Source organism: Oncorhynchus gorbuscha, linkage group LG06, assembly GCF_021184085.1.
Source record: "Oncorhynchus gorbuscha isolate QuinsamMale2020 ecotype Even-year linkage group LG06, OgorEven_v1.0, whole genome shotgun sequence".
Taxonomy (NCBI): domain Eukaryota; kingdom Metazoa; phylum Chordata; class Actinopteri; order Salmoniformes; family Salmonidae; genus Oncorhynchus; species Oncorhynchus gorbuscha.
In genome coordinates this window covers 9,539,740-9,565,420 of record NC_060178.1, presented here as the reverse complement: position 1 = coordinate 9,565,420, position 25,681 = coordinate 9,539,740, and the positions used below count along the sequence as shown (strand labels likewise).

At 42.2% G+C, this 25,681-nt stretch overlaps 2 protein-coding genes across 2 annotated transcripts in view; both read right to left on the bottom strand.

The window, feature by feature from the left end:
- LOC124037508 (AT-rich interactive domain-containing protein 3B-like) overlaps window positions 1-6,227 on the bottom strand; it is a 45,767-nt gene extending 39,540 nt beyond the window's left edge. The window contains exons 1-2 of the mRNA XM_046352277.1: window positions 5,707-6,227; window positions 3,329-3,973 (exon numbers count right to left, since the gene is read on the bottom strand). Coding sequence (XP_046208233.1) covers window positions 3,329-3,973; window positions 5,707-5,730 — 669 coding nt within the window. The 5' untranslated portion in view covers window positions 5,731-6,227. The remainder of the gene's footprint in view (window positions 1-3,328; window positions 3,974-5,706) is intronic.
- A 2,834-nt stretch (window positions 6,228-9,061) lies between these two features.
- Window positions 9,062-19,431, bottom strand: LOC124037507 (cytochrome c oxidase subunit 5A, mitochondrial-like). The gene is made up of 5 exons (XM_046352274.1): window positions 19,259-19,431; window positions 16,328-16,447; window positions 10,593-10,714; window positions 10,103-10,220; window positions 9,062-9,267 (listed from the first exon to the last, which is right to left on the bottom strand). Exons 1-4 carry the CDS (start codon window positions 19,329-19,331, stop codon window positions 10,113-10,115), a joined length of 423 nt encoding a protein of 140 aa, XP_046208230.1. The 5' UTR covers window positions 19,332-19,431; the 3' UTR covers window positions 9,062-9,267; window positions 10,103-10,112.
- Window positions 19,432-25,681: the final 6,250 nt, after the last annotated feature.

Genomic DNA, 25,681 nt, shown 5'->3' with positions numbered 1-25,681 from the left:
TGATTATTGTCCAGTCACGTGGTCAAGTCCTGCAGGCTCTAGTTTTATCTAATCTTGATTATTGTCCAGTCACGTGGTCAAGTCCTGCAGGCTCTAGTTTTATCTAATCTTGATTATTGTCCAGTCACGTGGTCAAGTCCTGCAGGCTCTAGTTTTATCTAATCTTGATTATTGTCCAGTCACGTGGTCAAGTCCTGCAGGCTCTAGTTTTATCTAATCTTGATTATTGTCCAGTCACGTGGTCAAGTCCTGCAGGCTCTAGTTTTATCTAATCTTGATTATTGTCCAGTCACGTGGTCAAGTCCTGCAGGCTCTAGTTTTATCTAATCTTGGTTATCTAATCTTGATTATTGTCCAGTCACGTGGTCAAGTGCTGCAGGCTCTAGTTTTATCTATATCTTGATTATTGTCCAGTCACGTGGTCAAGTCCTGCAGGCTCTAGTTTATATCTTGATTATTGTCCAGTCACGTGGTCAAGTCCTGCAGGCTCTAGTTATATCTTGATTATTGTCCAGTCCGTGGTCAAGTCCTGCAGGCTCTAGTTATATCTTGATTATTGTCCAGTCACGTGGTCAAGTCCTGCAGGCTCTAGTTATATCTTGATTATTGTCCAGTCACGTGGTCAAGTCCTGCAGGCTCTAGTTATATCTTGATTATTGTCCAGTCACGTGGTCAAGTCCTGCAGGCTCTAGTTATATCTTGATTATTGTCCAGTCACGTGGTCAAGTCCTGCAGGCTCTAGTTATATCTTGATTATTGTCCAGTCACGTGGTCAAGTCCTGCAGGCTCTAGTTATATCTTGATTATTGTCCAGTCACGTGGTCAAGTCCTGCAGGCTCTAGTTATATCTTGATTATTGTCCAGTCACGTGGTCAAGTCCTGCAGGCTCTAGTTATATCTTGATTATTGTCCAGTCACGTGGTCCAGTGCTGCAGGAAAGACCAAGTTAAGCTGCAGCCCAGAACAGAGCGTCTTGCTCTTCATTGTAATCAGAGAGCTGATATTAATACTATTCATGCCAGTCTCTCTTCGCTAAGAGTTGAGGAGAGACTGTTTCTTATAAAAAACAAGAAGTGATACAGTCAATGTGTTGAAAATCCCAAATTATTTGCCTAGTCAACTTACACACACACTTATCCCACCAGACATGCCACCAGGGGTCTTTTCATAGTCCCCAAAGCCAGAACAAATTCAAGAAAACATACAGTATTATACATAGCACTTATTGCATGGAACTTCCATCTCATATTGCTCAAATAAACAGCAAACCTGGTTTCAAAAAACAAAGCAACAGCACAACACCTCTCCCCTATTTGACCTAGATAGTTTGTGAGTATGCATTCACGTGTAGGCTGTGTGCCTTTAAAGAAAATATATCAATCAAATGTATTTATAAAGCCCTTCTTACATCAGCTGATGTCACAAAGTGCTGTACAGAAACCCAGTCTAAAACCCCAAACAGCAAGCAATGCAGGTTTAGAAGCACGGTGGCTAGGAAAAACACCCTAGAAAGGCCTGGAACCTAGGAAGAAACCTAGAGAGGAACCAGGCTATGAGGGGTGGCCAGTCCTCTTCTGGCTGTACCGGGTGGAGATTATAAACCTAGAGAGGAACCAGGCTATGAGGGCTGGCCAGTCCTCTTCTGGCTGTGCCGGGTGGAGAGGAACCAGGCTATGAGGGGTGGCCAGTCCTCTTCTGGCTGTGCCGGGTGGAGATTATAACAGAACATGGCCAAGATGTATGTATGTAGTTCTGTCCTTGAGCTGTTCTTGTCTAATTATGTTCTGTATAATGTTTCATGTTTTGTGTGGACCCCAGGAAGAGTAGCTGCTGCTAATGGGGATCCTAATTAAAATATCAAATACCGGTACCCCCTGCATATACCCTCGCTATTGTTATTTTACTGCTGCTCTTTAATTATTTGTTATTTTAAATTTCTTATTTTTGTAGGTATTTTTCTTAACAGCATTTTTTATTTGGGGCTTGTAGGTAAGCATTCCACTGTAAGATCTACACCGGTTGTGTTCGGTGCATGTGACAAATAGAATTTGATTCGATTGCCCCTCTCCTCAAAAAAACTATTTGATGTCATATTCATTCACAAATACTAGTCTCACACTTTATGGCCTATCACATCTCATTCTGAACCAGCTGCTTCCAGTAGTTCCCATTCATTCAACAGTGTCTTGGACAGAGGCCAAGGCTACTTAGCTCTGCCAAGAACCCTTCTGTGTGAAGAGTGTGGAGGGTACCCTCCCAAACGGCACCCTATTCCCTATATAGTGCACTACTTTTGACCAGAGTCCATGTAGAAAGTAGTGCACTAGATTAGGAATAGGGTGCCATTTGGGACGTAAACAAGAAGAAGTCACACAAGCCAAAGGGAGAAGGTGGGAAAAACCCCTGGAGCGCCCGGCTGAATAAACTCCCCTCCTGTTGGGCTAGTGGCCAGGAAGACACAGTTCTCTGTGCTCTCTGCCTGACCTCTACATGTGAAGAAACAGGAAGCAGAAGCAGTGCAGGCCGTCTGTGTAAATTCAATTGTTAAGAGGATTTCAGTGGTGCTACAAGCAATGCCAAAGTCATGAGTTCATGTCCAATAAGGATCACACCCCTACTAAAGAATGCATTAATCTCAGTGTGCTGGCCAGCTATTCCATTTACGTTAGCAGCCCGTCAAGAGAATAGAAAAATGTAGGCTCTATGCAATCACTCTAGTCTACCAAGTCATTTTGGATAAAAACACAGTTTTGCTAAGGTGGGACATTGTACGTTACTATATTATTTTAGCAGCAGGAGCAGAGATGGCAGTGTGCCAGTGTTCGGTCATTGACTCTCAGTGTGAGTGGGTCAACAGAGAGTAAGGAGGGATGGAAACAAAACACCCCCCCCCCTCTCCTCTCCTCACTGTGAAGCATTATACAAGTTTCACATGAAGCCAGTCATTAAAAGTGACTGCATACCACTTCGCAGTAGTCGAACAGTAGATAATAGCCTGTTTTACATAGAACTGCTGTGATCAGAACTGCTGTGGAGGTGAAAAAAACTACATGAACACTTTTGAAACCTGGTAAAGTGTGTGTGGATTCAATATGATGTCTGCTGCTGGGCTGTTTGCTGCACATGGGACACCTAATGCCAATTTCTCAGTAAACGCATGCATACCATCAGTGTCGTCCTACAGTTTAGGCTACACATTCCCTGAATAGAGACCCATTCCAATGTTCTTCAAGTGGAAGTAGATCACACGCCTGGCTTTTGGAATGTAAAATCTTCAAACAAAACATTTACAGAGTGTAAGGGGTTGAAGGGTGAAATTACAACTCACTTGTTTGAATGGTCCATCATCAAAGCTCCAATCTCCAAATCCATTGGACGATGTGAAGGAGTGTTGTTCTGTGGTAGACTGGTCCTTCTCCTCAGACTCTTTCTTTAGATTCATAGGAAGGGAAGCGGCGCTGGGTTTAGCAGACACCGACGGAGAGGTCGAATACAGAGGAAAAGATAAGGAACTATCCTGTTGGAGTGGAGACATCTTCGTCATGTGGCCACCATCATCCTCATCCTCACTGTTCTCTTCTTCATATGCGGTCCTTTCTTCTTCCTCATCATCTTCCTCTGACCCTTCACCTCCCAGTCCCTCTTCTCCGTTCTCCCCATGCACACCACTTTGAGTGTTGGTGTTACTACCACCAGCCTCGGTCTGTTGCTGACCCATCTGAGGGGTCCTTCCTGTCCCGGTTCCTTCCACCCGTTTGCCCAGGAAGGCAGAGTCCAGGGGGGCTCCAGTGTTCCGGGTGGCAGTTATGTGTTTAATGAACATCATCTGGGCCTGGCGGAGGTGTTTCTCCTGCCGGTCCATCTCCAGCTTGGCCTCCTGCTGTCTCTGGAGCTGCTCCATCACAGCCTCTAGTCTGACACCAACAGGGCTACCCAGACCCAGACCACCCCCAGCCTCCTGCGATAGGTTGGGCTGTAGGGAGAGGAAAGCAACGAAATGTAGAGTAAATATATTGTAAACAGATATCTTATTTTCCCCACAGATGTAAGGAAGTAAAAATATTGTACAAAAATATGCATTATGGAATTTATAGACTAGAGATAAACAATGTACACACAGATACATTGTGGACTTTATAGACTAGAGATAAACAATGTACACACATATACATTGTGGAAGCCGTCATTTTAAATAGCAATTTAAATAACTGATATATAATAAAGATTTTTTTCCCAAAGATAGAATATTCTTATTTGTATAGTTATGTAGTTTATGGCTGGGTGTTACAGGGGTGTAAGACTGTGTCCTATATATGGGGTTCTGGGTAGACAGCAGTTACAGCTGCACCAGCGTCAGACAGCATTCCTGTGTATATCAAGACAGGGTTTCCAAACTAAATCAGCTGCCCCCCTAACTGCATATTTTGTTTTTCCCCCAAGCACTATACAGACAATTCAAAGAATGAAAGCTTGATGATGAGTTGGTTATTTCAATCAGCTGTGTAGTGCTGATTTAGCACAAGATATGTCTCTGAAGATGTTCCTCAAAACAAGGATGAGAAATGTGTTGTACTCCGAATTGTCCCATTATCCTAACTGTTACACAGTAAAGATTAAACTGCGAGCTTAATAAGTATAGCAGTTGTTCAATCTTCTCAGTTTAACAGTTGGAATAATGGGCCAATTCGGAGTCCAATACATATCTCGTCCCTAGATTGAGGTACGTTTTCCAAGCCATATCTCACAATGGCTGCACAGTGTCCTTAATATACACAGGGATGCGGTCTGCCCCTAGAGCAGCCAGTAAGCAAGCATATCGGATCTGCTGGCTAGGGTTCTGGGTAGAGCCTCGACCACTCCACTTCAGAATTTTACCCACACAATGTATGGTCAGCTGTTAACATATAGGTCTATAAGTTACCCTGAAAGAAAATGGCGGCAGTGTAAGAGTCAACAGTTTCTATAATTGGCTTTTCTTTTCAGCATGTTTAAAGTTATTTAAAAAGCGTTTCAAGGAGAGGCATGTTTTCTTTGATAAACAGGGGCAGTTACCTACCACACGGTATTATGCCCAATAAGACATCAAAAGAGAAAATGTGATTAATTAAATATTATTTATTAAAACAAATTCGTTTAATAAAATATGCCCCTATCGAAATGACCGTTAGTACAGTCTCCAATTTTTTATAAATAGGATACACTGGCACGTGGATGGCTCAAACAAACTTATTGTTGAGAAAAATACAAATCTCACGCCTGGTCTATATTACATTTAAACCATGCCAACAGATGAATTTACAATTACGATTGATCTACAAAGGGTTATAAAGGTGAATAGAAAACATGTTGTCGAATGTTTATTTCACGAGATTCCATCGACAACAATGTATCAATCTACAACTTTCTAAAAGGTGATCTCTTCTGCTCCGTGGTGATGGTAAAGCAAACATGACGTGTACAACAGTCGCCTACTTTTCCAAAGTAGTGTCTCAGTCTTTAAACACGTATAGGAATAAGGTAAACAATTCACCGACCAGGTAACAAAATGTCGTGCCATCATGGTTTATTAAATATTAGTTTCAAAAGTGTAAAACTACATATCACTTTCACGACTGTTGCCCAATTTGTTACAGTATCTAACTAAATGGGGGAACGGTGCCAAAGGAAACCGTCCGTCAGCGGCGAACTGACTCGATCGAAACTCACCATTTGCGATTTCGAGTTTTCCATCCTCCCCTCAGGTTCCCAATTTAACCTTCTTTTCCACTCGTTCTCTCTCCTACGTAAATCAATTTATATGCCAATATAGTTTATTATGATAAACGTTCGGTTGAGATCCATATAATGCCTGTAACTGTTGTGATAGGAAGATTGGCGAGGAGGCCAGTGTAGGGTAAATGCCGGGCCTCACCTCCCTGACCGCAGCCTGAACATAAAAAACCCACCCTGGTCTTGATTGTCTTTGCCTGTATAGGTTAGTAGTCTACTACACCCCCACAGTAACAAGAGAAGGCCCGCCCTACTTCAAAAGTGGTGCCTCTTCGTTCGCAACATGATGGTGTTGGTCAATTCTTGCCACAGTGCTCCTCAGACAGCAAAGTGAAATACTATTCACTATGAATAGTGTTTATAGAATAAATGACGCAACTGTAGCCTGCTATGTGAAGCTGTTTTTCATAGCATAGTTTATATCCTACTAACCAACACCATCAATACATGTACATGGGTGATCCACGTATTTTACACGTGTAGCGGGGTTAGTTGCGTTCCCACTTGACGCTGCAGAAATATGTATTCAATGTTTATGTATTCCTATTGGTTGGTTGAATTGACATATCAAAAAGGTGTTACGCCATTGGTCATGCTTGCAGATTAGGGGGGGTTGGGGGGGTCGCGAACGTTCATTCTTCCCCGTCTGATATTGACATGCATGCAGTCGTTCACGTTCTGAAATACTGTATTATATTTCTCAGATTTACAATGTGTATGAGTTCACTATGTTTATATTTATGTATGGTACCTGTTAGGTGTTGGGGGCGTCCTGATATGTGCTTTTTGTATGCTATTGCTGTAAAAGCGAGTTAGTTTAGCATGCTGTAATTGTAATGGTCACATTAGCTCCCTGCTAATTCAGTTATTTTCATGCCAACAGACTAATCTACAACCATCAACATACTGTTGTCCCGCTCATCAGAGGAAACACCAATCAACTGGGTTTACTGGCTGGACAGTCGTTTCTTTAAAAGCACAATGCTAGGGAGTACGATCGCATGTTACACTGGTGCAGAGACCAGACAACGGTTATCAATTTCTTTGCATTGCATATTTCTATACCACCATGTAAAAATAAAATAAAAACTATAACCATACCATGTTTATGCCTACAATCTATATCTAGGTCTGCTCTTTGGCCATGTTGATGTAGTCTCCCCCATTTTTTAATGGAGACCATCCACGCGCTTCAGCGTGATGAGCGCATATTAAGGTCATTGCTTAAACAGAATATAGTTTGTCAATTTGAAGTCGAAAGTGGATTTTTTTTGTTGGTGGATTTTAGTTAAACCCTTTTCCTAACCTTAACTTAGTTATCCTAACCTGCTGAGTATGTTCCCCTAACCGGCTATAAAAAAAAATACATTATGGTAAATTGTGACAAACTATACTCTAGTCAAAACCGCATATAAAAATCTGTTACAGTACTTATTAAATTCAGGACTCGATTCTGCTCCCTGGTGGCATAAACACACTAACATGACGGACTGCATCACCAGTTGCTATAGTCACGGTAGAGCAGTGCAAGAGTCATTCGTTTAGTAGTAGGCTTATACGTTCTCCGGTGCTATAGTGCTACTCGAATGCAATATAAGGAATTGAAAGCAAATCATTCACGTTACGGTTGGACGGAAGATCTCAGAGACCATGGACAGAGGAAGAAGCGAAAGTGAGAGGTTTCTCTGCCCAAAATATGTCCACGAAAATAAACCCCAATGCAGTGGTGGAAAAAGTACTCAATAGTCGTACCTGAGTAAAAGATGACCCAAGTAAAAACATAGAAAATGACTCAAGTAAAATGCACCCAGTAAAAGTATTTGGTTTTAAATATACTTAAGTATCAAAAGTAAATGGAATTACTAAAATGTTTTTTATTTATTTTAAACTGCATTGTTGGTTAAGGGCTTGTAAGCATTTCACTGTAAGGTCTACCTACACCTGTTGTATTCAGCGCATGTTACAAATACAATTTAATAAAAAGTATAAATAATTTTAACTTCCGCATATTAAGCAAACCAGACAGCACACATTTGTTATTTTTTATTGACGGATAGCCAGGGACACACTCCAACACTCAGACATAATTTACAAACGGAGCGTTTGTGTTTGGAGTCCGTCAGATCAGATGCAGTAGGGATGACCAGGGATGTTCTCTTGATAAGTGTGTGAATTGGACCATTTTCCTGTCAAAATGTAACTAGTACATTTGGGTGTCAGAGAAAATGTATGGAGTAAAAAAAAAACATCTTTTATTTAGGAATGTAGTGAAGTAAAAGTTGCCAAAAAAAGCAATATTAAAGTAGAAATACAAAACAAGAACTACATCGGAAGTACTTTAAAATATTTTTATTGAAGTACTTTACAACACTGCCCAGAAGTGAGGAGTTTTGTAAGGTATATGAGAGTCTTATTTAGTAAACCAAAAAAAAGGTAATTGCTCATTTGCTGCTTGGAGGTTTATTTGATTTAATAGATGTTCGGAATGTTTAAGTTCTTATACATGCACTGATTGGCTGCCCTTGCTGTCACAGATGCTATAACAACACTGATACAAATGAGTCCTCCATCTAGCTCTATGGCTTGGTCACCTTTTGGCAACTTACCCAAAAACAAACTTATCAGAGTTGTCATCAGCCTGTTGTCAGAGAGACTAAATCACAGATAATGTGTTTTAGCATGGACATTGCCAGAGGGCTTCTACCATTTTAAAGTAGTCAACTAGGTGGCAATTCCTGAGTTGAGCAGTCAGACAATGACGAAAATGGACTACTTTAAAATTACTAGAATGGTCCTTGTAAATGGGTCCTAGACTTCCTGACAGACCGCACCCACCCCCTCAACAATCAATTACAATAATGGCCTACCAGGGAAGAGTGGGTTAAACTGCCTTGTTCAGAGGCAGAATTACAGATTTTTACCTTGTCAGCTCGGGGATCCGCTCCAGCAACCTTGCGATTACCGGCCCAAAGCTCTTACCACTTGGCTACCTGCCGCCCCAGCAGACATGAGGCATTTTGGTTAAACTGTGACTGATCTACAAATAATTAATAGTTCTTTATGACGCAAGGCAATCTGTAGTTCAGTCAGTAGGCAATCACATAGGGTGGAGCACAACTGGCCCAGCATCGTCCGGGTTAGGGTTTGGCCGGTGTAGGCCATCCTTGTTCTTAACAGACTTCCCTAGTTACATTTAAAAACGGGAAGAAAATAATAATAATAAAAATCACCTGCAATGTTGAAATGCAAACATATCTAAAAATGATACCAAGAAGAACATTTGACACATAAATAAAATAAAAAATATGTATGTTTTCCTTTATTAGGTTCATCAATATTTTACAAGCAAAATAACTTAATAAAGGCCCAAATTAAATATCACATTTATACGAGGCAAAGACGAAGTACAAGGTTCCCAGAGAGACAACAGCAGCCCAGAGAGTCCCAGAGAAAACAGCAGCCCAGAGAGTCCCAGAGAAAACAGCAGCCCAGAGAAAACTAGGGAGGAAGACATTATTTCAGTTAAGAGAACAGGCCTGGACAGGTGTAAGCAGTATTGCTGCATTTCCACCAGGCCTATATAAGGGTAATATACAAGATGGAGCCATCGCCATATTGCTTACACCTATCCAATCCTCTAAGATCTATACAACTGCCTAGGGCGTGACTCATGTAGTCTTTAACTAGGCCCGAAGGGCCGCACTAAAAATGGGTTATATTTATTTGCTGTCAATTTGCCCTAAGACACTCCTCCACTCATTGGTTTTAGATTGTAAAAGCATAAAACAAATCTAGCTTTCAGTTCAGTGATTATCAGCAAGCTGGACACAGTAAAAATAATTATTATAATTTCTACACCAGTTTCAATTCGGTTTTAGTTATTTGAAAGCATAGAGTTTTCCCCCCCAATATAAATATTATTTAAAATGACAAACAAAACGTGTGCCGATTAGACAGGCTGAATCGGGCTGTATGTTTGACACCCCTTTCCTAGGCCTGTAGGGGTTCATTTGGGATTCAGGGTATAAAGACTGTAATAAACTGGGTGGTTCGAATGCTGATTGGCTGACAACCGGAATATCAGACCGTACACCACAGGTATGACAAAACATTTATTTTTACTGTTCTAATTACATTGGTAACCAGTTTATAATAGCAATAAGGTACCTCAGGGGTTTGTGGTATATGGCCAATATACAACGGCTAAGGGCTGTGTCCTAGCACTCCGCGTTGCATCGTGCTTAAGAACAGCCCCTAGCCGTGGTATATTGGCCATATACCACACCCCCTCGGCCCTTATTGCTTAGACAGTGCATGTCCATTGGATACCTACCCATCTATACTTAGTCCATGCCAAGCTCTTCAGGTGTAGAGATACCAAGCTCATCTAGTGTTGGTCGCAGCTCCTGAATTAAGTATGGGTAGATTTTTTTGTGGGGGCCAGATTTGTCCTGGGGGAAACAACATAAACCAACTGCTTTGAGGAAAATGTCAGGGACGATGTGTAGCAAAACATACACACACACACATATATATATATACATACATACATACATACGTTTTGTTTATTTCTGGGCAGAATAATTACAACAACAAAAAAATATATATATGTTTTGTTTATTTCTGGGCAGAATGATTCCAAAAAATATATATAAAATTGGGATTTTGTAATATACCTCATGTTCAGAGTAAACATACAGAAAGGGGATAGACTAGTGACTAGGGGGGGGGGGGTCAAAGGGGTCATTGCCATTCAACACGTGTTCTTCTAGAACCGATCGTTATCATTTTGAAGTGTTCACGAGGAGCATCCTCCAACTCACCTTGACAGCCTCCAGGATACGTATGGCGCTAGCCAGGTCATTTAATCTGCGGCAGGCTCGGAGAGCTGCTTCCAGGATCTTAGGCTCAGGCACCAGGTCGTATCCAATCAGCGTGTTCATCCCTGGACAAACAACGTCAGGGTTAGTTACCACAGGATGATAGAAGAGGTCTACTTTTCACAACAGTTGCTTTTTTAAAACTAATGACAGAAAGTCACTTGAGACTCCAAAAGGATAGATTTGTTCACTCAAAGCATTCCTTAAAAAAATGGTTTTGCTCATCTAGGGCGCTGGTTCTGCCATACTACCATTATCTCTGGGGAAGACTCAGGGCAGAGGAAAATAGGATTGGGGTTCAGTAACCAGGACAGGTTGAGCATAGGGCTGGCATGGTGACCATCTTACCGCCACAAGTCATGACCGTTGAGTCATGGCAACTAGGCTTCTCCAAAATGCTCTGGTGTCACTGGTCATTCATAACCTACAAAAACGTGCTGATGGCCTGGTACTCAGTGCTCTATTGTCCCTCTCATCTCTGACATCAATGCTAACGGCATCCCCAGCCGCGCCCTCCGAGCATGCGCAGACCAGCTGGCCGGTGTGTTTGCTGGCCGGTGTGTTTACGGACATATTCAATCAATCCCTATACCAGTCTGCTGTTCCCACATGCTTCAAGAGGGCCACCATTGTTCCTGTTCCCAAGAAAGCTAAGGTAACTGAGCTAAACGACTACCGCCCCGTAGCACTCACTTCCGTCATCATGAAGTGCTTTGAGAGACTAGTCAAGGACCATATCACCTCCACCCTACCTGACACCCTAGACCCACTCCAATTTGCTTACCGCCCAAATAGGTCCACAGACGATGCAATCTCAACCACACTGCACACTGCCCTAACCCACCTGGACAAGAGGAATACCTATGTGAGAATGCTGTTCATCGACTACAGCTCGGCATTCAACACCATAGTACCCTCCAAGCTCGTCATCAAGCTCGAGACCCTGGGTCTCGACCCCGCCCTGTGCAACTGGGTACTGGACTTCCTGACGGGCCGCCCCCAGGTGGTGAGGGTAGGCAACAACATCTCCTCCCCGCTGATCCTCAACACGGGGCCCCACAAGGGTGCGTTCTGAGCCCTCTCCTGTACTCCCTGTTCACCCACGACTGCGTGGCCACGCACGCCTCCAACTCAATCATCAAGTTTGCGGACGACACAACAGTGGTAGGCTTGATTACCAACAACGACGAGACGGCCTACAGGGAGGAGGTGAGGGCCCTTGGAGTGTGGTGTCAGGAAAATAACCTCACACTCAACGTCAACAAAACTAAGGAGATGATTGTGGACTTCAGGAAACAGCAGAGGGAACACCCCTATCCACATCGATGGAACAGTAGTGGAGAGGGTAGCTAGTTTTAAGTTCCTCGGCATACACATCACAGACAATCTGAATTGGTCCACTCTGACAGCGTCGTGAAGAAGGCGCAGCAGCGCCTATTCAACCTCAGGAGGCTGAAAAAATTCGGCTTGTCACCAAAAGCACTCACAAACTTCTACAGATGCACAATCGAGAGCATCCTGGCGGGCTGTATCACCGCCTGGTACGGCAACTGCTCCGCCCTCAACCGTAAGGCTCTCCAGAGGGTAGTGAGGACTGCACAACGCATCACCGGGGGCAAACTACCTGCCCTCCAGGACACCTACACCACCCGTTGTTACAGAAAGGCCATAAAGATCATCAAGGACATCAACCACCCGAACCACTGCCTGTTCACCCCGCTATCATCCAGAAGGCGAGGTCAGTACAGGTGCATCAAAGCTGGGACCGAGAGACTGAAAAACAGCTTCTATCTCAAGGCCATCAGACTGTTAAATAGCCACCACTAACATTGAGTGGCTGCTGCCAACACACTGTCATTGACACTGACCCAACTCCAGCCATTTTAATAATGGGAATTGATGGAAATGATGTAAATATATATATATATATATATATATATATATATATATATATATATATATATATCACTAGCCACTTTAAACAATGCTACCTTATATAATGTTACTTACCCTACATTATTCATCTCATATGCATATGTATATACTGTACTCTACAACATCGACTGCATCCTTATGTAACACATGTATCACTAGCCACTTTAACTATGCCACTTTGTTTACTTTGTCTACACACTCATCTCATATGTATATACTGTACTCGATACCATCTACTGTATGCTGCTCTGTACCATCACTCATTCATATATCCTTATGTACATGTTCCTTATCCCCTTACACTGTGTATAAGACAGTAGTTTTGAATTGTTAGTTAGATTACTTGTTGGTTATCACTGCATTGTCGGAACTAGAAGCACAAGCATTTCGCTACACTCGCATTAACATCTGCTAACCATGTGTATGTGACAAATAAAATTTGATTTGATTTGATTTGATTTAATGAAATAAAAAATTAAATTAAATAACAGAGCCCTGGCATTGAGTTGGAGCGTAATAAGAGCACCTGTTCAGCGAGAGCCAGCTCCTCATTGCCGGTTGATGCATGGATTTAAAATAACGCAACTGATGTGAGAAAGTTGATGGTCTGTATTAAAAAGATCACATTAGCGTTCTACAGGCTAGGCCCATTTATTTCTCAACTTGGCTAATATTAATGAATTAATATCGCGCCGCTTCACGACAAGAGCAGCGTACCTGGCTGGCATGAAAATGAACTGCAGGAAGAGAGTCCTCTATTCGCTATTCAAGTGCATAACCGTATTTTAGAAATGTTTTCCATCCCGAGAATAAATCACTTTACTCCCGGGTAACCCAGGATTTCCCGCTAAAACCGTAAGTGTCATTCTAAAGTATATAAATATGTCTGGATTTGATTATAGCTTTTGGTATAAAATTCAAGCCTGATGCTACCGGAGCCTAACGAGCCATACATGAAATACATTTTAGGAGTACTATATCACAAAAAAATACATTTATTAATGAGCTCAAGGAAGCCCCAAATGATTGTGGCGTTATCCAATACATAGGATAAAGGCTACTGCAAATTACGCACGAGAGGAAAACCATAAAAGCCCATAGATGGAGCTAGCTATATGTTCTCTTGGGTAAATCAATTAAACTAGCTCCTTTAGGCTAATCTTTGAGTGAACTGTATTACTGTATCATACAGACAGGAATCATTTAAACCATGCTAAAGCAAGTAGAAGCTAGCGAATTTGATTATAATAGGGCCTATTTGTATAATTAGTAGGCTGACATGTCTACAGAGCATTCGGAAAGTATTCAGGCCCCTTGACATTTCACATTGTTACGGTACAGCCTTGTTCTAAAATAAATTACATGTTTATTTTCCGCCCTCTGTCTACACACAATACACACTAAATGACTAATCGAAAACAGGTTTAGAAATGGTTTGCCTGTTTATAAAAACTAAAACAGAAATACTTTATTTACTTAAAGTATTCAGACTCTTTGCTATGAGACTCGAAATTGAGCTCAGGTGCATCCTGTTTCAATTGAATATCCTTGAGATGTTTCTACAACTAGGAGACCATCTACGGTAAATTCAATTGATTAGACAATTTGTAAAAAGGCACACACCTGTCTATATTAGGTCCCACAGTTGACAGTGCATGTCAAGAGCAAAAACCAACCCATGAGGAACGAAAGAATTGTCCGTAGAGCACAGACTGTGTCGAGGCACAGATCTGGGGACGGGTACCAAAACATTTCTACAGCATTGAAGGTCCACAAGAACACAGTGGACTCCATCATTCTTAAATGGAAGTTTGGAACCACCAAGACTCTTCCTAGATCTGGCCGCCCGGCCACACTGAGCAATCAGGGGGAGAAGGTCCTTGGTCAGGGAGGTGACCAAGAACCGGATGGGCACTCCGACAGAGCTCCAGAGTTCCTCTGTGGAGATGGGAGAACCTTCCAGAAGGACAACCATCTCTGCAGCACGCCACTAATCAGGCCTTTATAGTAGTGGCCAGACGGCATGACAGCCCGCTTGGAATTTTCCGAAAGGCACCTGAAGGACTCTCAGACCATGAAACAAGATTCTCTGGTTTGATGAAACCAAGATGAACTCGTTGACCCGAATGCCAAGCATCACGCCTGGAGGGAACCTGGCACCGTCCCTATGGCGAAGCATGGTGGTGAGCATCATGCATGGGGATGTTTTTCAGCGGCAGCGACTGGGAGACTAGTCAGGATCGAGGGAAAGATGAATGGAGCAAAGTACAGAGAGATCCTTGATGAAAACCTTCTCCAGAGCGCTCAGGACCTCAGACTGGGACGAAGGTTGGGATAAGTCTCTGAATGTCCTTGAGTGGCCCAGCCAGAGCCTGGACTTGAACCCGATCAAACATCTCTGGAGACCTGAAAATAGCTGTGCAGCGAAGCTCCCCATCCAACTTGACAGAACTTGAGAGAATCTGCAGAGAAGAAATGTGGAAAAGCTCCAAATACAGGTGTGCCAAGCGTGTAGTGTCACACCCAAGAAGACTCCAGGCTGTAATCACTGCTTTAACAAAGTACTGACTAAAGGGTCTGAATACTTATGTAAATGTAATATAAGTTTTGTTAATAAATTAGCAAAAATGTCTAACCACCATTAAAAAAAAAAAAAAAAGATAACCTACGAATGTGTTGAATTATATGTAAATACCAAATAAAAATGGAGAATAGTCCGATGGTGAGAATAACATCAAGTCCTTGTCACATTGTGAATGAGAGACTGATTGTGTGTAGCCTGACCAATTAACTGAGCAGAGGTCATGCCTTTCATGCAACTTTTTTCAAAACATATTTAGTTTTATCATGCAGCCTAAGAATGTATTAGAAACCAAAACATTTGGCCTAAGGTTCATATCACAACTAAAGTTGCATTAAAATATTATGATTTTTACTTTAAAGTAAAGCATATAGGAGGACCTGTTTCAAATAATAATTTTGTTAACCGTTCAACTCCTCCGGAAATCATATCTTCTATTTTATTTCAGCCACGTTCAATTGTATTAGTCTTACTATAAAATAATCATTAGCAAATCTTGTCTGCTAACTTAACTAGTGTAGCCTACAGCCATATGGCATAACCAGATCAGGGCCCAACATAAGGATGACTCAGAATACGGTATTCTGTTCTTCTGAAATACGACATTTTCACAACACATTTCTTGAGAACTTTCTTTAGCATGTTGGTCTGTTATAAAGCCCCTTTGTGTGGAAAAAACTCATTCTGATTGGGAGCCAGGCTCCCAAAGTGGGTGGGCCTCAGCCCTCCCGGACCCACCCATGGCTGCGCCCCTTGACTGAACCTTATATGAAATGTAATTAAGCCAAATATTTTATATTGGTGCATTTATATTTTTGTTGAGTATAAATTGATTTATTAGACTTTCAATTGTAGATGTTCCAAAGGTCTGCATCGGTGGTTTGTAGGCTATGAGTTAAGATGCTAAACATGCTTTGTTAATTAACGGTCAATTACCATGAGACCGGCATTCATTTGCATGAGTTACCAGCTGACAAAATGCATGACTTCCACAACCCTAGTTGAGAACTACTGATATCTAGTCAACTGTATATAGAGATTTACACACACATAAAAAAACACACACACACACACGCTCTCTCTTCCAAGTAATTAATGCAGCTGTGCACTATGCTCTTCGTCATAATCATAGGGCTGACCATGTGATTTCATCGTCACCCACCTTTCCTCAGCTCCCAAGCATCAATATCTGCCTTGTTAAAATAGGTTACCCAGCGGGCATCAAACTCCTCGTCCGATTCCAGCTTCCCACCATGGGCGTAACACCTCTGGACCAGGGGAGCTGCAGGAAAAGATACAGGGATTATTCAAGAAAAATGTCACCTCAGTCTTATACCACCACGGATTTTGGGAGTTTTCCCCAAAGAAAAGGGGTGGGGCTTAGAGAGCCTATAGTCTGACTAGAGCATCACCTCAGACTCTATGCAGGGCCACAGATATTCAGATCCTAGTTCAAAACATAGGAGGGGCTGAGTATGCATAGCAACAACACTTGGGCTGCTCAGCTACTCGCTGTTTATTATCTATGCATAGTCACTTCACCCCTACAAACACAAACTTACTTAATTTGCAGTGGTACAGTTAACTCGGTACCCCCTGTATATAGCCTCATTATTGTTAACTTATTGTGTTACTTTAGTTTATTTGGTAAATCTTTTCTAAACTCCATTTCTTGAACTGCATTGTTGGTTAAGGGCTTGTAAGTAAGCATTTCATGGTAAGGTCTACACCGGTTGTAATTTGGCACATATGACAAATATTTTTGTTGTTTTTGATTTAACTACTCTAAACTCCGATAAATAGCGAACATTGTGAAATAATTTGTCTTATATTTGATGAGGTTGAAGCACTAATGACACCAAGTTATGATTTTAGACAGATGGGACTTAACTGCGCAGCAAGCAGAGCACTAAGCTTCTAAATGATCCATTCAGTGATAACCGAGCCCTGCCCGTACCCTAGTTATTGATGGGGGGAAAAAAAGAGAACAGGCCCTACCCTGCCCTAACCTGATGTATAACGTCAGGGGTCGGGTAGCAGAGCCTCCACTAGTCAAGTGTATTTAGCTACATCTACTAGGGCTGTAGATGTAAATAAAGTAAAAACTGACATTGTGTCCTTGCATGACCAGTGTATTTGCATGACCTAGCTAGATGGCAGTCATGGCACCATTAATGGTTAAATTGTTCACAGTCCAACAGGGTGAGGGAATGGAAGGCAGGTTTGACGGCACTGTAAATTATAGCATGACGACTGACTAAATGCTCTGTCGTTCCCTACATACTTCAGTCTGAGACGGCCATCATTTTAGTCATTTAAGGTGATGAGGAGTGTTGTACAAAGTAATCAGCAATCAGATCATCTAACCAATCAGAGTATCAGTCATTAACTATTATTTATTTAAACACTGCTTTACCCACCTGTGGGCTGGGTCTGGTCCAACCAATCTGTTTCTGGACCAATCCGACAGACCCAAATGTGTGAGCTTTCAGTGCAGGGTCAGGGACGTAACCAGAGTCATTGTGGAGAATATAATAACATCCGTGTTTGTCCGGAGCAAGGAGTCTGGGTAGCCAGGCATTATTATGCTTTCTAAGAACCAAATATGTTCCAATATATGTTGAGCAAATATAGCTAACAAGTTATGCCATTTGCTATGGCAGTGCACTGCAGCACCTCGCTCTAGAAAACCCTTAATATAACAGTAGGGGATTCAGTGGTTAGCGTCGGCCACGGTTAGTGAACTAAAATTCCGACGCTGTGTTAACGTTTTAAAGTAAATAATCGTCACTTGATAAATGGTTTTCAAACCACATACTGATATGCCCCTTATCTTTCATATCAGCGAGAAATAGTCTTAAAAACACTTACTGTAGCAGCTTTGCACATAAACTGTGTGAGTGCCTCCAGTTAAAGTGAACGACACTTCCTCTCCAGTTACGCATAAGGCGTCTGCATGCTCCCCAGTCGAAACCGGTCGTACATGACATAGTTTGTTCGTTTTGGACTTCGGGTTTTTCCGGATGTTCGGGCACAAATTATCTTGAGGAAAACGGAAGTACGGAGCCGAAGTCTACACCCCTTCATCGGTGATTGGTCAACAGTAGGGACTCTTCAATAAAAGTTAGTTTTAATGACCATTTTCTCATTGAAAAATATTGCACCAAATATTATCTGAAATTGTGCAATTAAGATAACTGCAAAAACAAATTGACCGATTTCAGTTCTTAGATTAATTCGGACTATTGAGGAAGTGGATACTGGCTTCAAATTGTAAAGAAAAAAAAATGGACAGACAGTACTATTGCCGAAGGTATTTTAAGGGAGTAACATACACGGTTAGCTAAATTCGGCTAGGCACCAGCCACACAGAAGCCTTTACACCGGTGTTTGGAGCCCGCCAGCTAATTAGTACAGGTGGCCGCCCATGTTCAGAACGAGCTCCGGGGATCTTAAAATACCATCGTCAATAGGCACCAAATCAGTGAGCAGGTCTATTAATGGGTTATTATGCGGCAATGCACTATTAACCAGCAGTAGTTCGCTACTAGTTAGTTGAGCTGGTTTGCTAAGCTAGAGTTGCTGCCTGTTTAGTACTAGTTAATGTTTACAGTCCATTTAAAAGCACAATCTATTATCTCGAGTTGAACAACCATACCAGTCTATATGCAAACGTAAGCTAGTTAGACATGGCTGGCAAGTCATCTGCTATCCAGTGCTAATTCGCTAGCTAGTATTAGACAAATATAGGCCATGGTTATGGCATTAGATAGTTCACTTGCTAGTTACAGGCCTCACCTCAAGCAGTCGGTCATTGCAAGGACATCAATAAAAAAAATATATTTTTTAAATCCACTTGAATATTACAGAGCGTTTTTAAACATTACATTTGTTTTAAGGATTAAAGGGATATAGCTCATCTAACACGTCTTACCACTTGTAGTTCACCGAAAACGTGTATTTTGTAGTTATCCATTCGCAACTGATTGTGCTAGTAACATGCTAACGTAGCTAGCCAGCTAATAACGACTGCCGACAGTGATTTCCGCATGAACGTCCCAAACTACGAAATTAAGTGATAACACAATAATACCTGTAAGTCCGAGTTGTGGCCGTGTCAAACTCCGGGCACCGGACACTGAAAGTCGGACGGCGGCTCGAAACATGATGCGGGGACAGTCAGCTAACGTTAGGGACAAGCAAATATAGATGGGATCAGACTTCGACTCAAGGATGTTAGCTGGTAGCTCAATACCAAGTTCCCACGGCGCATGCGCAAGGTTATAAAAGTAACTCTCTCCACTCACGTTTAATACATAGTGCCCGCCTTCAGGAAGTATTCACACCCCTTGACTTTTTTAAATGTATTTTTTTCCCCCCTTACATTGGTTGTGTTACAGTCCGAATTTAAAGATTGAAAAATGTATATTGTGCCACTGATCTACACAATAACCCACAATGTCAAAGGGGAATTTTGTACAGACATTTTTACAAATTATTAAAAAGCTGAAAATGTTGAGTCAATAACTACTTGTAAGGGAGCGAACCGAGAGTAGCCAAGGGAGGTGATAGAATCAGGACCCATCATTGTACAAAAACAATACTTGGATTTATTAGAGATACTGAATTTCAAGACACATTGCTTGTCTCACACAGTTATCCATAGCAACAGTCAGCAAAAGAAAATTCACAAAATGACAGATGACTGTGAGTCTAAAGTGCAGCCCCTCAATTGGGTTCCTGCTGCAGCTAAAACAAGGCCTAAATGCTAAACAGCAGAACTAGGGATTACCCCTTATCCAGTTCTAAACAAAGCCTAACTCTCCCCTTACTGGGACTAAAGAGTCTACAAGAACAGCCAAAAGCATGGCTGTCCAACCCACTTCCTGGAGATTTACAGTCCTGTGAGTTTTCAGTCCAACCCTAATTGAAAACACACCTGATTCTACTAATTAGCTGCTCAACAAGACCATAACTAGCTAAATCAGTTATGCTAAATTAGGGTTGGACTGAAAACCTACAGGACAGTAGATCTCCAAGAAGAGTGTTGGACTGAAAACCTACAGGACAGGACAGGACAGGTAGCTCTCCAGGAAGAGGGTCTAAAGCAACTGCCTGTACATACAAAACACAGCAAACTGCTATTGAGCACATTGTTCTAAAAAATTATAATAACGGTGTTCAACCCTGAGCTGGATGAAAAGGACAGAATTTAACCATTTTCTCCTCAACCCCACCCACACTTATTAGCCAATGACAATAAGGTTTTAATTAGAACAACTTTACTTTGTTAATTAGACCAGGTAACACTATGCATGGTTTCCCAAACTCGGTCCTCGGGACCCCAAAGGGTACAAGTGTTGTTTTTTTGCCCCAACAACTAATCATCAAGCTTTGATCATTTGAATCAGCTGTGTAGTGTTAGGGCAAAAAAAACTAAACTTGCACCCTTTGGGGTCCTGAGGACAGAGTTTGGGAAACACTGCACTATACTGTTTTACAAAGTAAAGTTGTTCTTCATGTATATATACTGTATACTGTATTCTATTAAAAGGCCATTCCTAACGTATTCTATAGATATACTATATTCTATCCATATTCTATATACCATAATGTCTATACATCCCTGTATTCTATTAAGTCAAAAGTTTGGCCAAAGTTTTTCTCATTGTAGAATAATAGGAAAACATCAAAACATCCTATTGAAATGTTGTACATATACTATTCTATCCTACGTATTCTATAGATATACTATATTCTATCCATATTCTATCCACATACTGTCCATAATGTCTATACATCCCATCACATACACACACAGTCAATATGGAATATTTCAATAACTTTTCAAGTTTCTTCAAGTGCAGTCACAAAAACCATCAAGCGCTATGATGAAACTGGCTCTCAAGGACCACCACAGGAAAGGAAGACATTTACATTACATTTAAGTCATTTAGCAGACGCTCTTATCCAGAGCGACTTACAAATTGGTGCATTCACCTTATGACATCCAGTGGAACAGTCACTTTACAATAGTGCATCTAAATCTTAAAGGGTGGGGGGGTGAGAAGGATTACTTTATCCTATCCTAGGTATTCCTTAAAGAGGTGGGGTTTCAGGTGTCTCCGGAAGGTGGTGATTGACTCCGCTGTCCTGGCGTCGTGAGTAACACGTGAGCAGTTACCTCTGCTGCAGAGAATACATTCAGAGTTTGAGTAACAGACACATCTCAACATCAACTGTTCAGAGGATACTGCATGAATCAGGCTTTCATGGTCGAATTGCTGCAAAGAAACCACTATTAAAGGACATCAGTAATAAGAAGAGACTTACTTGGGCCAAGAAACACAAGCAATGGACATTAGACTGGTGGAAATCTGTCCTTTGGTCTGATGAGTCCAAATTTGAGATTTTTGGTTCCAACCGCCGTGTTTTTGTGAGATGCAGAGTAGGTGAACGGATGATCTCCGCATGAGTGGTGCCCACCGTGAAGCATGGAGGAGGAGGTGTGATGGGGTGGGGGTGCTTTGCTGGTGATACTGTTGGTGATTTATTTAGAATTCAAGGGACACTTAACCAGCATGGCTACCACAGCATTCTGCAGCGATACGCCATCCCATCTGGTTTGCGCTTATTGAGACTATCATTTTTTTTCTTTAACAGGACAATGACCCAACACAGGCTGTGTAAGAGCTTTTGACCAAGAAGGAGAGTGATGGAGTGCTGGATCAGATGACCTGGCCTCCACAATCACCCGACCTCAACCCAATTGAGATGGTTTGGGATGAGTTGGACAGCAGAGTGAAGGAAAAGCAGCCAACAAGTGCTCAGCCTATCTGGGAACTACTTCAAGACTGTTGGAAAAGCATTCCAGGTGAAGCTGGTTGAGAGAATGCCAACAGTATGCAAAGCTTTCATCACGGCAAAGGCTGGCTACTTTGAAGAATCTCAAATATAAAATATATATTTGTTTAACACTTTTTTGTGTTACTACATGATTCCATGTGTTATTTATAGTTTTGATGCCTTCACTATTATTCCACAATGTAGAAATGAAAGAAAACCCATTGACTGAGTAGGTGTGTCCACACTTTTGACTGGTACTGTATATATATATAAATACACACTACCGTTCAAAAATTTGGGGTCACTTAGAAATTTCCTTGTTTTTGAAAGACAAGCACATTTTTTTGTCCATTAAAATAACATCAAATTGATCAGAAATACAGTGTAGACATGGTTAATGTTGTAAATGACTATTGTAGTTGGAAACGGGGTATGTACATACATTCACTGTGAGAACGACATCATTGATGCACATCGATTGATGAAGCCAGTGACTGATGTGGTGTACTCCTCAATGCCATCGGAGGAATCACGGAACATATTCCAGTCTGTGCTAGATACCCAAATCATGCAGGGTTTCTGTGCAAAACAGTCCTGTAGCTTAGCATCTGCTTCGTCTGACCACTTTTTTTTATTGATTTACTGTGAGTTCAAGCCCTGGTCAGGATGGAATATGACATTTTTTTCAGATAGGGTAATTTGGGGCTTGAACCCAAGAGGTTGGTACCCTGGGTGCTGGTACCCAAAATCATGCAGGGTTTCTGTGCAAAACAGTCCTGTAGTTTAGCATCTGCTTCCTCTGACCACTTTTTTATTGATCTAGTCACTGGTGCTTCCTGCTTCATTTGTATTTTTTTTGCTTGTAAGCAGGAATCAGGAGAATACAATTACGGTCAGATTTGCCAAATGGAGTGATGAGGGAGAGCATTGTATGTGTCTCTGTGTGTGGAGTATAGGTGGTCCAGAGTTCCTTTTCCTCTAGTTGCACATTTAACATGCTGATAGAAATTTGGTAAAATGGATTTAAGTTTCCCTGCATTAAAGTCTCCGGCTACTAGGAGCGTCTCCTCTGGGTGACCGTTTTCTTTTTTGCTTGTGGTTGAATACAGCTCATTCAATGCTGTCTTAGTAGTGCCAGCCTCTGACTGTGGTGGTATCTAAACAGCTACAAAGAATACAGATTCAAACTATCTCGGTAGGTAGTGTGGTCTACAGTTTATCATGAGATACTCTACCTCAGATGAGCAGTAGCTCGAGACTTCCTAAGATGTCGTGCACCAGCTGTTGTTTACAAAAATACATAGATCGCCGCCCCTTGTCTTACCAGATGCTGCTGTTCTATCCTGCCGGTCCATCATATAACCAGCCAGCTGTATGTTGATGTTGTCGTCGTTCAGCCACAACTCCATGAAGCATAAGATGTTACAGTTTTTAATGTCCCGTTGGTAGTTTAATCTTCCGCAGAACTCATCTATTTTATTGTCCAAAGATTGCACATTTGCTAGCAGAATGGAGGGAAGTGGGGGTTTATTTGATCGCCTACAAATTCTCAGAAGGCAGCCCGACCTTTGGCCCCTCTTTCTCCGTGTCCTCTTCACGCAGATCTCGGGGATCGGGGCCTGTTCCCGAAGAAGCAGCGTGTCCTTCGCATCGGGCACGTCAGTGTCGTGAAAGGAAAAAGAGGATTCTGCTAGTCTGTGGTGAGTAATCGCAGTCCTGATGTCTAGAAGTTATTTTTCTGGTCATAAGAGATGGTAGAGGCAACATTATTAACATTACATTAAGTTATGGTCTCGGTAATCCCCTTGCCTGACCCGGTAAAACTACCTGACTCACTCTAAGCCCTGTGCGGTTCAGACGATCACCATGATTCCCTGTCCTTGCATAAGCCCCACCAGGATTGTACCTCCATCCAAGAATCCTTTTCCCCGCATCAAATCTAATCAAATCAAAGTGTATTTGTCACGTGCGCTGAATACAACAGGTATTTTACCTTACAGTGAAATGCTTACTTACAGGCTCTAACCAATAGTGCAACGTAGGTATTAGATGAACAATAGGTAAGTAAAGAAATAAAACAACAGTAAAAAGACAGGCTATATACAGTAGTGAGGCTATAACAGTAGTGAGGCTATAACAGTAGTGAGGCTACATACAGACACCGGTTAGTCAGGCTGATTGAGGTAGTATGTACATGTAGATATGGTTAAAGTGACTATGCATATCTGATTAACAGAGAGTAGCAGAAGCGTAAAAGAGGGGTTGGCAGGTGGTGGGTGGGACACAATGCAGATCTCCCGCACATTGGCTAACCGGGCTCACTGGTTGGTCGGCCCAATTGAGGTAGTATGTACATGCATGTATATTTAAAGTGACTATGCATATATGATTAACAGAGAGTAGCAGCCTTCGGCCTTGTCATCTGACCACTGTCCAAGAGTCCCTCTTCTTCTCTCTGCCCTCAGCCATGTCGTCTGACCACTGTGCAAGAGTCCCTCTTCCTCTCCCTGTCCTCAGCCATGTCATCTGACCACTGTCCAAGAGTCCCTCTTCCTCTCCCTGTCCTCAGCCATGTCATCTGACCACTGTCCAAGAGTCCCTCTTCTTCTCTCTGCCCTCAGCCATGTCGTCTGACCACTGTCCAAGAGTCCCTCTTCCTCTCCCTGTCCTCAGCCATGTCGTCTGACCTCTGTCCAAGAGTCCCTCTTCCTCTCCCTGCCCTCAGCTATGTCGTCTGACCACTGACCAAGAGTCCCTCTTCCTCTCCCTGTCCTCAGCCATGTCGTCTGACCTCTGTCCAAGAGTCCCTCTTCCTCTCCCTGCCCTCAGCTATGTCGTCTGACCACTGACCAAGAGTCCCTCTTCCTCTCCCTGTCCTCAGCCATGTCGTCTGACCACTGTCCAAGAGTCCCTCTTCCTCTCCCTGTCCTCAGCCATGTCGTCTGACCACTGTCCAAGAGTCCCTCTTCTTCTCCCTGCATGTGAGCCATGGCGAATCCCAAGAAGTTTCAGAACTTGCTCCCCTCCTTCACTCGCATTTCAAGAACGCCTGCTGCCAGTCCAGGGATAGTACAGGGATAATATCTAGTAATTTATTACAAAGTCTCTCAAACGGGGTGTCAAAAGATATGCACAGACACCTGGCTGGAGGAACCTGAAATTGAGTAGTTAAAGGCAAGTTCAGAGAGGCATTGTGTATTTCCTTTTCACAGGTTTGGCAGCAAAATAACATAAGATCCTTTTGGATTTAGACAACATTTTGTATCGAGGCCATTATTAATATCAACAGCCCACATGGCCTATGGCTCGTAGGTCTACTTGTCTCCTGAGAGAGGGCCATCTGGTGTTGGGGAAATGGCTGTCTGGAGGCTGTGTTTTTGAGGGGAGCGGGACGCAAGGTGAGCGTGGTGAACAACTCAGCAGTCCCCATCCTCATCACACCTCATGTCCCTCACTATGTGAGTGACCCAGAAAAGGAAAGGGATTTGGCACATTATCAATTAGTAAGATGATTGTACTCAAGTTCTTCATTTGACTTGGTTAGTAGTAACATACTGGAAAAACGTAGTTTGATATTTGTCAGAACATACGAGTCTTTCATCTTTCTCTTTTCTGGTGAGGAACCACACTCTTAGAAATAAAAGGTACTATGTAGAACCATACAGGGTTC